The 14,630-nt window shown below is 42.9% G+C and overlaps 2 protein-coding genes across 2 annotated transcripts in view; one reads left to right on the plus strand and one right to left on the minus strand.

Moving 5' to 3' along the window:
- Nucleotides 1–1,295, minus strand: part of CTNNBL1 (catenin beta like 1) — a 35,441-nt gene extending 34,146 nt beyond the window's left edge. The window contains exon 1 of the mRNA XM_056549749.1: nt 1,146–1,295. Coding sequence (XP_056405724.1) covers nt 1,146–1,175 — 30 coding nt within the window. The 5' untranslated portion in view covers nt 1,176–1,295. The remainder of the gene's footprint in view (nt 1–1,145) is intronic.
- Nucleotides 1,296–1,387: 92 nt separating this feature from the next.
- The window catches only part of BLCAP (BLCAP apoptosis inducing factor), a 95,916-nt gene continuing 82,673 nt past the window's right edge, over nt 1,388–14,630 (plus strand). The window contains 4 exon segments of the mRNA XM_056549750.1: nt 1,388–1,459; nt 6,673–6,751; nt 7,070–7,167; nt 12,738–12,816. The gene's annotated coding sequence lies outside the window, so the exon portion shown is untranslated.

A 14,630-nucleotide genomic window follows, 5' to 3' on the forward strand; every position in this document is an offset into this window, starting at 1 on the left:
CAGAGAGCACTGTTGCCAGACAGAAAACAACAACTCAACTTCAGCAGCTGATAATTATTGGAAGGATTAAGATTTTTTAATAGAAGTAATTTACAAATCTGTTTAACTTTCTGGAGCAAGTTGATTTTATATATATATATATATATATATATATATATATATATATATATATAAAAAGTTTTTCCCTGGAATACCCCTTTAACCCTCGATTCCAGACGTCGCAGATCTGCCGGCAAAATTCCTCCTTCCTCGCTGAATTTTTTTGTGGTGTGCATGGACACTAATGCTTTAAAGGGGCACTCTGTCGCTAGACATGTTATTCCCTATCCAAAGGATAGGGGATTACATGTCTGATCACAGGGTCCGGATGCTGGGTACCCCCGCGATCTCTGCAGCGGCACCCCAGCCATCCGGTGCACTGAGCGAACGACTGGTGAACACAGCAGCCACGCCCCCTCCCATAGACATAAATGGAGGGGGCGGGGTGTGACGTCACGATCACGGAAGCAACAGACTTCCGTGACTGTAACGCTGCAGCGCCGGGCCAGAGATTGCGGGGGTCCCTGTGGTCCCCCCCCCGCAATCAGACATCTTATTCCTCTATCTAATGGATAGGGGATAACATGTCTAGCGATGGGGTACCCCTTTAACCCCTTTGCATCACTGGAAGAACGTGCAAGATGGCGTAAGGGTGTGTTGACGCTACGGAATTTTCGCTCGGTGTGAAAGGGTCTATCAATGACCTATTGACACCGCGGAAGTTCAGTGGCGAATTAATTAATTACATGCGGACTGCATTGCCGTCAATGGCAACAGCGAAGGTTTGCGCCATCCTGGCGCCTTTGCGGACACTAAGAGAGTCTATGACCTGGAATATCTCTGGAATGAGAGGACAACGCGTGCTGATCTGCTACCTGTTGCAAAACTACATCTCCCAGCATGCCCGGACAGCCAAAGGCTGTCCGGGCATGCTGGGAAATGTAGTTTTGCAACAGCTGTAAAATCCCATTGAAAACCAGGGCTCTATTCCATTCATACAGGACTGCATGCTCTACAATACACACACAACTCATACAACAACAAAAAACGCATCCAAGCCGCCTCTTCCTCGTCTGAACAATGCTTTTGAAACCACAAAACCCTACCTGATACCGCAACAGCTCCCCAACATCCATATCTACTACCGGAAGCTGCACACAGCCGTAAAACAAGCCCGTCTCTCTGTCGTAAAACAAAAGCAAACCACACTGCCGTAACGCCGAAAGCGTCCGAACGGTCGTGAGACTTGACACTTCCTGCCGTAAAGTCGCTGGAACGTCGCGCAGACCGGAGAGTGCGCGTGCGCAGTGGCGGCTCGCTCGCTCGCTCGCTCTCTGTGGTAGTCAGCGTTCGTGAGGTGAAGCGAGCTGGTGAAAGCCTGCTGGGACTTGTAGTTTCCCTAGCTGTTGTTTCAGCACCGGTATCTGTTTGTATTACACAGTTTGGCATGTAGATACAATATACTGTATGTACCTCATAGGTTATACCTCGGGAAGAGCAAAAGACCAGCCATAAAGTGACCCTGTCCGAGGGACGCAAAACTATAACTCCCAGCATGCCCAGACAGCTGCAGGTCCACAGTTTGCAGACCACTGCTCTAAACCAGGGTTGTGGCTGTGTGGCTATTGCAAAACTAAAACTCCCAGCATGTCCAATCAGCGGGGCAGGTACAGGCTGAGGACCGGTGCTCTAACCAGTACCTGAAAGTGTCCACCATATCCTGTCCTCATATATCTTGTCCTCATATCATATCCTGTCCTCATATATCTTGTCCTCATATCAGATCCTGTCCTCATATATCTTGTCCTCATATCATATCCTGTCCTCATATATCCTGTCCTCATATCATATCCTGTCCTCATATATCTTGTCCTCATATCAGATCCTGTCCTCATATATCTTGTCCTCATATCATATCCTGTCCTCATATATCTTGTCCTCATATCAGATCCTGTCCTCATATATCCTGTCCTCATATCATATCCTGTCCTCATATATCTTGTCCTCATATCATATCCTGTCCTCATATCATATCCTGTCCTCATATATCCTGTCCTCATATCATATCCTGTCCTCATATATCCTGTCCTCATATATCCTGTCCTCATATCATATCCTGTCCTCATATATCTTGTCCTCATATCATATCCTGTCCTCATATCCTGTCCTCATATATCCTGTCCTCATATCATATCCTGTCCTCATATATCCTGTCCTCATATCATATCCTGTCCTCATATATCTTGTCCTCATATCATATCCTGTCCTCATATATCTTGTCCTCATATCATATCCTGTCCTCATATATCCTGTCCTCATATCATATCCTGTCCTCATATATCCTGTCCTCATATCATATCCTGTCCTCATATATCTTGTCCTCATATCATATCCTGTCCTCATATATCTTGTCCTCATATCATATCCTGTCCTCATATATCTTGTCCTCATATCATATCCTGGCATCAGATCATATCTCGTCCACATATCCTGTCCTCATATATCTTGACCTCATATCCTGTCTTTCTATCTCAACCTCATATCCTGTCCTCATATCATATCTCGTCCACATATCCTGTCCTCATATATCACGTCCACATATCCTGTCCTCATATATCACGTCCACATATCCTGTCTTCATATATCACGTCCACATATCCTGTCTTCATATATCACGTCCACATATCCTGTCTTCATATATCACGTCCACATATCCTGTCTTCCTATCTCAACCTCATATCCTGTCCTCATATCTCGTCCACATATCATATCCTGCCCACATATCATATCCTGTCCTCATATCATATCCTGTCCACATAGCATAGCCTGTCCTCATATATCTTCTCCTTATATATCTCGTCCACATATCCTGTCCTCATATATCACGTCCACATATCCTGTCTTCCTATCTCAACCTCATATCTCGTCCACATATCCTGCCCACATAGCATATCCTGTCCTCATATATCTCGTCCACATATCCTGTCCTCATATATCTCGTCCTCATATCCTGTCCTCATATCCTGTCCTCATATCATATCCTGTCCACATAGCATAGCCTGTTCTCATATATCTTCTTATATATCTCGTCCACATATCCTGTCCTCATATATCACGTCCACATATCCTGTCTTCCTATCTCAACCTCATATCTCGTCCACATATCCTGCCCACATAGCATAGCCTGTTCTCATATATCTTCTCCTTATATATCTCGTCCACATATCCTGTCCTCATATATCTCGTCCACATATCTTGTCCTCATATCCTGTCCTCATATATCTCGTCCTCATCTCCTGTCCTCATATCATATCTCGTCCACATATCCTGTCCTCATATCATATCCTGCCCACATAGCATATCCTGTCCTCATATATTACGTCCACATATCCTGTCCTCATATAATATCCCGTCCACATATCCTGTCTTCCTATCTCAACCTCATATCCTGTCCTCATATCATATCTCGTCCACATATCTTGTCCTCATATCCTGTCCTCATATCATATCCTGCCCACATAGCATATCCTGTCCTCATATATCTCTTCCACATATCCTGTCCTCATATATCACGTCCACATATCCTGTCCTCATATATCTCGTCCACATATCCTGTCCTCATATATCACGTCCACATATCCTGACCTCATATAATATCCCGTCCACATATCCTGTCCTCATATCCTGTCTTCCTATCTCAACCTCATATCCTGTCCTCATATCATATCTCGTCCACATATCTTGTCCTCATATCCTGTCCTCATATCATATCCTGCCCACATAGCATATCCTGTCCTCATATATCTCTTCCACATATCATGTCCTCATATATCACGTCCACATATCCTGTCCTCATATATCTCGTCCACATATCCTGTCCTCATATATCACGTCCACATATCCTGACCTCATATAATATCCCGTCCACATATCCTGTCCTCATATCCTGTCTTACTATCTCAACCTCATATCCTGTCCTCATATCATATCTCGTCCACATAACTTGTCCTCATATCCTGTCCTCATATCATATCCTGCCCACATAGCATATCCTGTCCTCATATATCTCTTCCACATATCCTGTCCTCATATATCACGTCCACATATCCTGTCCTCATATATCTTGTCCACATATCCTGTCCTCATATATCACGTCCACATATCCTGTCCTCATATAATATCCCGTCCACATATCCTGTCTTCCTATCTCAACCTCATATCCCATCCTCATATACCTATCTCCTTATGCCAACCTCATATTCCATCCTCATATCTCGTCCTAATACACTATCCTCAGATTCTGTCCTGATATCCCGTCCTCATATCTTGCCCTCATATTCCATCGTCCTATCTTGTCCTCATATCCTATCCTCATATTCCGTCCTCGTATCTTGTCCTCATGTCCTATCCTCATATTCCATCCTCGTATCTTGTCCTCATATCCCGTCCTCGTATCTTGTCCACATATCCTATCCTCATATCCCATCCTCATATCTTGTCCACATATCCTATCCTCATATCCCATCCTCATATCTTGTCCTCATATCCTATCCTCATATTCCGTCTTCATATCCTATCCTCATATCCCATCCTCATATCTTGTCCTCATATCCTGTCCTCATATTCCGTCCTTATATCTTGTCCTCATGTCCTATCCTCATATTCCGTCCTCATATCCCATCCTCATGTCCTATCCTCATATCTCTACCTCATATCCTGTCCTCATATCTTGTCCTCATGTCCTATCCTCATATTCCATCCTCATATCCTGTCCTCACATCACAACACTGAATATTTTCGGGGGTAAAGAGACTGGGGGACAATAGGGTTTGTAAGGTGGGGGCTTTTTTGATACCACTTTAATGCCCTCACCTTGGTGTCCTTCTATTTTATAAACCTGCATAAATAAGGCTGAGTTCACATTAGCGTTGAGATCCGTTAGGTAAGCTCCATCGCACAACAGACTTACACAGGACCTGACATGTCCCGTTAACATTAAATGGGGTCTGTGGAAGAGTACCCCTATAACTGCCTGCTGTGCACTGTAACAAATGTGATCATCATATGAGGCCTAGGACGCATCCACCAGTTGTGACCTATAGCAGGAAAGGGCAATAGTGGATCATGTTGGAACACGTTCATTCTTTTGGAAGGGTCCACAATTTGAATATCTGTGGTGGAAATTCAGCCCAGTGCAGCAAAATTCCATTGAAGACACAGAAATGTCCACCTGGAATTTCTGGGAATGTTCCGCTCTGAAATTCCACTGCAGCAGAGTCCCACTGATTTCAATGAGATTCTGCTGCACTGTGCACACAACAGAATTTGTGCCTCAGAAATCCCGTTCCTGGCGTTAAAGTGGTACTCCGCCCCTAGACATCTTATCCACTATCCAAAGGATAGGGGATAAGATGTCTGATCGCGGGGATCCTGCCACTGGGGACCCCCGCGATCTCTGCTGCGGCACCTCAGACATCCGTGCACGGAGCGAACTTCACTCCATGCCGAATGACTAGCAATGCGGGGCGGAGGCTTGTGACGTCACGATCACACACCCTCATGATGTCATGGCCACGCCCCCTCAGTGCAAGTTTATGGGAGGGGGCGTGATGGCCGTCATACTCCCTCATATAGACTTGCATTAAGGGGGCGTGGCCGTGACGTCACGAGCCTCCAACGCTGAACCCGATGCTCTAAACGAACGCCGGGTGCTGCATGGAGATTGCGTAGGTCCCAGCGCTGGGATCCTTGCGATTAGACATCTTATCCCCTATCCTTTGGATAGGGGATAAGATGTCTAGGGGTGGAGTACCCCTTTAAAGGGGTTATCCAGGAAAAAAAACTTATATATATATATATATATATATATATATATATATCAACTGGCTCCAGAAAGTTAAACAGATTTGTAAATTACTTCTATAAAAAAATCTTAATCCTTTCAGTACTTATGAGCTTCTGAAGTTAAGGTGGTTCTTTTCTGTCTAAGTACTCCCTGAACCGGGAACCGCCCAGTTTAGAAGCAAATCCCCATAGCAAACCTCTTCTAAACTGGGCGGTTCCCTAGACACGTGTCATCAGAGAGCACTTAGACAGAAAAGAGCAACTCAACTTCAGAAGCTCATAAGTACTGAAAGGATTAAGATTTTTTAATAGAAGTAATTTACAAATCTGTTTAACTTTCTGGAGCCAGTTGATGTATAAAAAAAAGTTTTTTCCTTCTCGGAAATGCATTGCCATCTGGGCATACGGCACACTTACGAACGGAGCAAATGTGCACTGACGGGTGGACATTCTGCACATTTTCAGCGGTGTGAACATAGCCTTAAACTGGAGTGGTGGGTGGTGCCCGATACACCTCTATGGGATTCTGCACTCTCGTTGACACTTCGGAAATCCCGCTTGCGTAATAGCGGGATTTCCAAAGTGTGCGGAATCCCATAGAGGTGTATTGGGCTTTCATTTCAGGCGGAATTCCTCCATGTGAATAGACCCTTTCTCTGCCAGTCCCAATGGTTTTATTGCTCTTTCAATTTAGAGATTAGGAGGGATCCGGATTCACAAACCCCCTCTAAAGGTATAATGTGATACAATGATACAGTACAGGCTTTATAGGTGAATATCTTTTTTTAGGGTCGTCCATGTAACACTATGGAATTTTTGGTTGTGATCCACTTGGCCTCCCAAGAAGAATGGTTCCCATGCTGGCCGGGTAAATATATCCTTCATCTATTAAATAGCAGTGATATTCGTTTTCTGGATCAACCACCTCAATGATAAATTGTAAAAAAGCAATGTTATTTTGTTACTATGGTACTACTTATCTCAGCAGCCATTCTGAGCGCCCTTATAATGACCCCTCCTGCTCAGTGTGATGGAGAACCGGTGAGGCGTAGACAGACAATTACGCTATTGACCTTGCCTGTATTTATATGTGCTGGATCCTCAGATGCGTGACGGATTTATCTTGTCTTTACTCATCTGAACTTACCATTGACTTAATCATGTTTATTAATTGTCATCCCTGTAGGTTCTTATTGGCCTTCTTATAGGCAAGTTGTCAGGACCGTCTATCTTACGGAAGTCTGGAAGGTAAATGATAAAACAAAAATGGCCACGCAGGTAGATGTAAGTGTCAAATTAAGTTTTTCTATCTGTACCCCGTTCTAACCACACTATCCTGGTCACTCCTTCTAACCTGAGTTAGGCTGGGTCCACACTACGTTTTGTCCCATACGGGAGCGCATACGGCAGGAGGGAGCTAAAACCTTGCGCTCCCGTATGTGACCGTATGCGCTCCCGTATGCCATTCACTTCAATGAGCCGACCGGAGTGAAACGTTCGGTCCGGTCGGCTCATTTTTGCGCCGTATGCGCTTTTACAACCGGACCTAAAACCGTGGTTGACCACAATTTTGTCTCCGGTTTAAAAACCTTACTGCAACCGCATACGTTTTTTTTTTAACCTGGACGTCAATGGGAAACGCACATGTATACGGTTCCATACGGGAAAAACATATACATTTTTACTTTGCACATGCGCATTTGAATCCTAAAGTCCCCACCCAAGACCCCTCCCATTAAAAATGGACAAAATTTTCAAAAACGTATGTTTTTAAAAAAAATAAAAACTGACGGAACTGTATGCACTTTTAAAAACAGTATACTGTTTAAAAAAGCATATGGTTTACTTTTTTCCATACTGTTCCATCCGTTTTTTTGCCATAAGGTTTTCTTTAGAAAAACTGATTGAAAACAGTATGGCAAAAACGTAGTGTGAACCCAGCCTTAGGGTGCGTTCACACCACCTTTTTGCAATACAGTTCCCATATACGCTTTCAATGTGAAAACCGCATTGAAAATCATATGCCAAACGATGCATCTGGGGGCAGACGTTTTCCGTCTTGTACGGTTATGTCCGTTTTTTTCCCCGTGCCCAAAACCGAAGCCTATCACAGTTTTTGGTCCAGGTGAAAAACCAAATTAAACCGTATAGTTTTTTTTTAACATGGGAGTCAATGGGAACAGTACAGAACCGTATGTTCTCCAGTTCTCCCATAGAGCTAAATAGAGGGTGCGTGCTGGCCATTGATTCATGCGGGGGTCGACTTGCTCCGTTCCTGGGGAGAGCCGGGATCCAAAGGATCCCCTATCCTTTGGGGTATCGTTTTAATTGCATTGACCCACAGAATAAAGAGAACGTGTCGTTTCCATAAAGAGCACTGTGTAAAAACGAACCCCCCCCCCCCCCAAAAAAAAATGTTGCAAGATTACAGTTTTCTTTTCAACTTTTTGGTTGTACCGTAAATTTTATGGTGAAATGAAAGAATTCATTACAAGGTACAAATTGTGGAGCAAAAAACAAGCCCTTATATGGGTCTGTAGGGGGAAAAATAAAAGAGTTATGGCTCTTGAAATGTTGGGAGGAAAATTTACCAAAACAAGCTGTGTCTTCAGCCATCACGCCCCCTCCCATAGACATGCATTGAGGGGGTGGGGCATGACACCATGAGGGGGCGGGGCTATGACATCACGAGCTCCTGGCGCCTGCTCCAGTGTTCGGAACAGTTTTTTCCAAACACTGAGCAGCGGTGTACCCGTTTAAGAGAGTTAAGAACCACCAATACACCTTAGCAACTGTTCCTCTGCTTGATAGACGTATGACCCTAAGCATACTAGTACTTATAAGGTGAGTATAAAGAGTACCAAAAAATAGTTATATGTTACTCATTATCTAATCTTAATCATGTACATATACACGTATTTTTATGTCTAGCACCTATAATTCTCTCACAAATACCTTCTTTCAGTTGCTCCCTTGATTTGTCATCCTGTGCATTGGTGGGAGAGTGTCCTCACACTGCATGACTCAGCTGAATCCCTGAGTCTGCTGTACTGTGCTGGGTCTCTTCATCCAATCACTGCAGGAGGCTATGTAACCCCCTCCTCTCTTTTTTCTTGCTGCTGTCTGATAGGACAGGAGTGAGCGCAGAGAAGTGCTAGTCCCCGATTTACTTCCTGGACTTTGTCTCATCCTGTGCTTCAGCTGGGACAAAGATGATGCTCCAGCCAGACAAAATTATGTTATGGCTGATATGGGGACCCCTAGTGGTCTTTTTTTTTTTTTTTTTTACAAAACAAATATAAGATAAAAAAAAATTACTGTATATATATATATATATATATATATATATATATATATATAGTGAATAAAAAGGAAATTAAAATTTCTTATGAAGTTTATTAGAGAGGTTAATGTTTTGACAAGATGTACAACAAATAAACAGTTTTTGGATCTGACAGTGCCCATTTAAACCTGCTGTCATGTTTTTCGTGGACTCATTTATTTGGGATGCATCACATTACAACACAGCCAATGAGCAGTGCCACTTGTTGCACACTATTTTTACTGTACTATATGTTGGAGAGTAATACAGCCCTTCCTAGCTCCCTCTGCATACTTAACCCCTTCCCGCTATAGGACGTATGTATACATCCAATCATCCAACACATTCGCGGAATTGGATGTATGCATACGTCATAGCGATCTCCGGCACTGCCGCGGGCAGCGCAGGGGATTGGCGACGGGACCAGTCCCGCCGCAGCTGCCGGAGCCGCGATCGCGCCGGTCCCGGCAGCATTAACCCCATAGATGCCGTGATCAATCCTGATCACGGCATCTATGGTGTTGACAGGGGGAGTGCTCTCCCCCCTGTTCTCCAACAGCGGCGCCGCGATACAATCACGGGTCACTGTTGGTTGCTATGGCAGCAGGAGGTCAGATCATGACCTTCTGTGTGCCTGCTACGGAAGCCTTTGAGATCCAGCCACAGGCTGTAGAGTGTGCAGCTCATCAGGTTATGCTGTGCTGCAGCACAAATGTATTGCAGCATAGTATAACCTGTAAAAAGTGTAAAAAAATAAAATAAAAAGTTCTTCAATAAAAGTATGCCCCTTTCCCAATAAAAGCCCGGTATTCTCACCAAAAAAGATAAAAAAATACAAATCATGTACATAATAGGTATTGCCACGTCCATAATTACGTGTACTATAAAACAATAATGTAAATTATCCTGCACGGTGAACACTGTAAAAAAAAAACATTAAAAAAAGCGCTAAATATGCCAATTTTGGTACAAATAGCGGAATAAAAAAGATCAAAAGGAAGCACAAAAATGATACCAATAAAAAGTACAGCTCATCCCGCAAAAAATAAGCCCTTACTCAATGGCGTCGGACGAAAAATAAAAAAGTTACGGCTGTTGGAAAATGAATGGCAGAAAAAGAATTTTGCTCAGAAAAGGAAAAAGAACATAGAAAGCCATATAAACTGGGTATCGCCATAATCGTACCGACCCACAGAATAAATATAACATCATTTTTACCGCACAGGGTACACCAGAAAAAAAAAAGAAAGAACGCCAGAAATTTTCCAGTTTTTCCACAATATTTTGAAGTTTTTCCCAAAACATGCTTCATGTGTCAACAAAAATGCACCAGTTATATAAAGTACAATATGTCACAAAAAAACAGTCTCAGAATCGCTCTGCTCAGAAAAAGCCTTCTAAAGTTATTACCATTTAAAAAGGAGCCTGGTCATAGAGGTAAAAAATGGGTCGGTCCTTAAGGGGTTAAAGGGGTTATCCAGGAACTTTTTTATATATATCAACTGGCTCCAGAAAGTTAAAGGGGTTATCCAGGAAAAAACTTTTTTTATATATATCAACTGGCTTCAGAAAGTTAAACAGATTTGTAAATTACTTCTATTAAAAAATCTTAATCCTTTCAGTACTTATGAGCTTCTGAAGTTGAGTTGTTCTTTTCTGTCTAAGTGCTCTCTGATGACACCTGTCTCGGGGACCGCCCAGTATAGAAGAAAATCCCCATAGCAGACCTCTTCTAAACTGGGCGGTTCCCGAGACACGTGTCATCAGAGAGCACTTAGACAGAAAAGAACAACTCAACTTCCGAAGCTCATATAAAAAAATCCCCATAGCAAACCTCTTCTACTCTGTGCAGTTCCCGAGACAAGCAGAGATGTCAGCAGAGAGCACTGTTGCCAGACAGAAAAGAACAACTCAACTTCAGCAGCTGATAATTATTGGAAGGATTAAGATTTTTTAATAGAAGTAATTTACAAATCTGTTTAACTTTCTGGAGCCAGTTGGTATATATATTAAAAAAAAAAGTTTTTTCCTGGATAACCCCTTTAACCTATACACGTACACATTCTATAGCTGTTTATACTAACTTTCCTATATACTAGCTAGAGCCATCCAATGCATAGTGTATGTGTTTTCATAACAAGGAGAGAATAATTCACCGCCGCCAGACAGTCCTCTAACAACAGCGTATATATGGTGCAGTAATAAAGGAAGGGGCCTGTTGAAATCCAACATCCACATCTGACATCTGCTATTGCAGTAGGATGGGATTCATGGGCACGGGCTCCCCCTATAGCTGGTAAATCCTTACATGTAATGTGTATTAGCCAGAGACTGCATACAGATACTGCACATAAATATTTATGAGGACAGTCTGGTTATTATTTCTCCCGAAGGACATTCTTTATATCAGATCTCGAGAGTCACCCTAGGTGGTGGCTTTTCAATATAAACTTCTATCTATAACAGTGTTTCCCAACCAGGGTGTCTCCAGCTGTTGCAAAACTACAACTTCCAGCATGTCCGGACAGCCGAAGGCTGTCCGGGCATGCTGGGAGTTGTAGTTTTGCAACAGCTGGAGGCACACTGTTTGGAAAACACTGATCTATACTAAGAATAGCTGTTGTTCCTATTAATAATAATAAGTTCCGATTCCTCATTACACACAATACTAGAGGTGAACAAGCAGCGCTGCAGTGTGAACAACAGGGGAGCGATAGTGACTGCAATCTAAAAAAAAGGTTATATGCTGCAGTGTAAACAATTGCTGTTTGTAATGGTTATGGAATAGAGCAGGAAAGGGGGCATGACTCGGCAGCCGGAACGCCCCCTCCATGAATCCCATAGGGATTTTTTTTAATCAACTGGTGCCAGAAAGTTAAACAGATTTGTAAATTACTTCTATTAAAAATTCTTAATCCTTCCAGTACTTCTTAGCGGCTGTATACTACAGAGGAAATTCTTTTCTTTTGGGATTTCTTTTCTGTCACGACCACAGTGCTCTTTGCTGACACCTCTGTCCATTTTAGGAACTGTCCAGAGCAGCATATGTTTGCTATGGGGATTTGCTCCTGCTCTGGACAGTTCCTGACATGGACAGAGGTGTCAGCAGAGAGCACTGTGGTCGTGACAAAAAAGAAATCCAAAAAGAAAAGAATTTCCTGTGGAGCATACAGCAGCTGATAAGTACTGGAAGGATTAAGATTTTTTTAATAGAAGTAATTTACAAATCTGTTTAACTTTTTGGCACAAGTTTATTTAAAAAAAAAGTGTTTTCCACCGGAGTAAGTGACATTCTAGTGTGCTGACCGTCATCTTAGGCAGTGGACCGTCGTTTAACCCTCTGCCAGTCTGTATCTTTGTTGTCCCCAGTGTCTATTGCTTGACCTTGTTCTCATGAACTGCCGTCGTCAAAATTTTTGGGATGGAAGCGACCTGACACTCACTGTTCCCTTGCCAGTGAATCCAGATTTGAACTCTTCTTGTTCTCCTTCAAAGCTTTTATTCTCAACTCCTTTGTCATCTTTTATTTCAGATTACCTTGGCAGTACTACTTGCACTATTTTTGCCATCCAGCTGGTCCTATTGCAGAGAAAAATGATGACACAGCAGAGGTTTTTATCATTTTGCTTGTTAAATTAGATTTGGTTCAGGAATTTAAAGGGGTACTCCGGTGAAAGCCTTTTTTCTTTTAAATCAAGTGGTGGCAGAAAGTTAAACATATTTGTAAATTACTTCTATTAAAAAATCTTAATCCTTCCAGTACTTATTAGCTGCTGAATGCTACAGAGAAAATTCCTTTCTTTTTGGAACACTGATGACATCACGAGCACAGTGCTCTCTGCTGACATCTCTGTCCATTTTAGCAACCATGCAGAGCAGATGTATGCTAAGGGCAGCATGGTGGCTCAGTGGTTAGCACTGCTGCCTTGCAGTCCTGGGGACTTGGGTTCAAATCCCACTAAGGACAACAATAAATAAAGCGTTATTATTATTATAATAACTTCAGGAGAGAGAACTGTGCTTGTGATGTCATCAGAGAGCATTCCAAAAAGAAAAGAATTTCCTCTGTAGTATTCAGCAGCTAATAAGTACAGGAAGGATTAAGATTTTTTAATAGAAGTAATTTACAAATATGTTTAACTTTCTGCCACCAGTTGATTTAAAAGAAAAAAGGTTTTCACCGGAGTACCCCTTTAAAGGGGTACAGATTCACAGATTGGTGAATGACTTCTAATAAAAAATCTTTACTCTTCCAGTACTTATTAGCAGCTGTATTCTACAGAGGAAATTCTTTTCTTTTTTAATTTCTTTTTTGGCTTGTCCACAGTGCTCTCTGCTGACACCTCTGTCCATGTCAGGAACTGTCCAGAGCAGAAGAGATTTGCAATTGGGATTTTCTCCTGCTCTGGAGAGTTCCTGATACAGGCATCAGGTGTCAGCAGAGAGCACTGTGGACAAGATAAAAAAGAAATTCAAAAAGAAAAGATTTTCCTCTGTAGCATACAGCTGCTAAAAAGTACTGGAAAGGTAAAGATTTTTTTTAATAGAAGTCATTTACAAATCTGTTTAACTTTCTGGCACCAGTTGATTTAAAAAAAAAAAAAGTTTTCCACTGGAGTACCCCTATAAAGCGTATGTGCAGTGCTAAGAAATGTATCCCCTATACACAGGACCAGGAATAAATGTCTGATCGCGGGGATCCAACCACTGGGACCCCTGCATTCTCCAGTACAAGGCCCCGGCTTTGCACTGATAGAGCGCATTTCGTACTCAGCATGGTCGAAACACGCCCCCTCTATTCATCTCTGTGGGAGAGGCGGAGACACAGGAACGCCGTGTTTCCGCGGTTCAAGCTGAGATGAGTGGAGGGGGTGTGTTTGTACCAGCTGACCTTCTGTGTGTGAAACGTCACACACAGCAGCTGAACCGGGGCCAAATCGGGGCCCAGTACATGAGATTGCAGGGGGTCGGACCCCCCCACGATCAGACATTTATCCCTTATCCGCAGCACTGGACATCTTTAAGGGTACGGTTTACACACAGCGTATACAGCACTATGCTGCTATGAGCAGACACACAGGACACACGGGCACAGCAGGGAGCTCACTCTACGACAGTCATCAGCGCATCCGCAGCGTGAAATACGCTGCAGATGTGCTGATGACTGTTCTAGAGTGAGCTCCCTGCTGTGCCCGTGTGTCCTGCGTGTCTGCTCGTATGCAGCAATCCCCTGTATGAGGGCTCGTTTTCTGCGCCGCAATCTGCAGTTTTTATTGGTACCACTTTTTCTGATATGTGACGTTTTAATAGCTTTTTATTAAATTTCTTTTGGAATGTGTTATGACAAAAAAGCAGCAACTGGCTGCCCAGGCATGCTGGGAGTTGTAGTTTTGCACCATTTGTAGGTCCACAATGGCCCTGTAAT

This window comes from Hyla sarda, chromosome 13 (genome assembly GCF_029499605.1).
Source record: "Hyla sarda isolate aHylSar1 chromosome 13, aHylSar1.hap1, whole genome shotgun sequence".
Taxonomy (NCBI): domain Eukaryota; kingdom Metazoa; phylum Chordata; class Amphibia; order Anura; family Hylidae; genus Hyla; species Hyla sarda.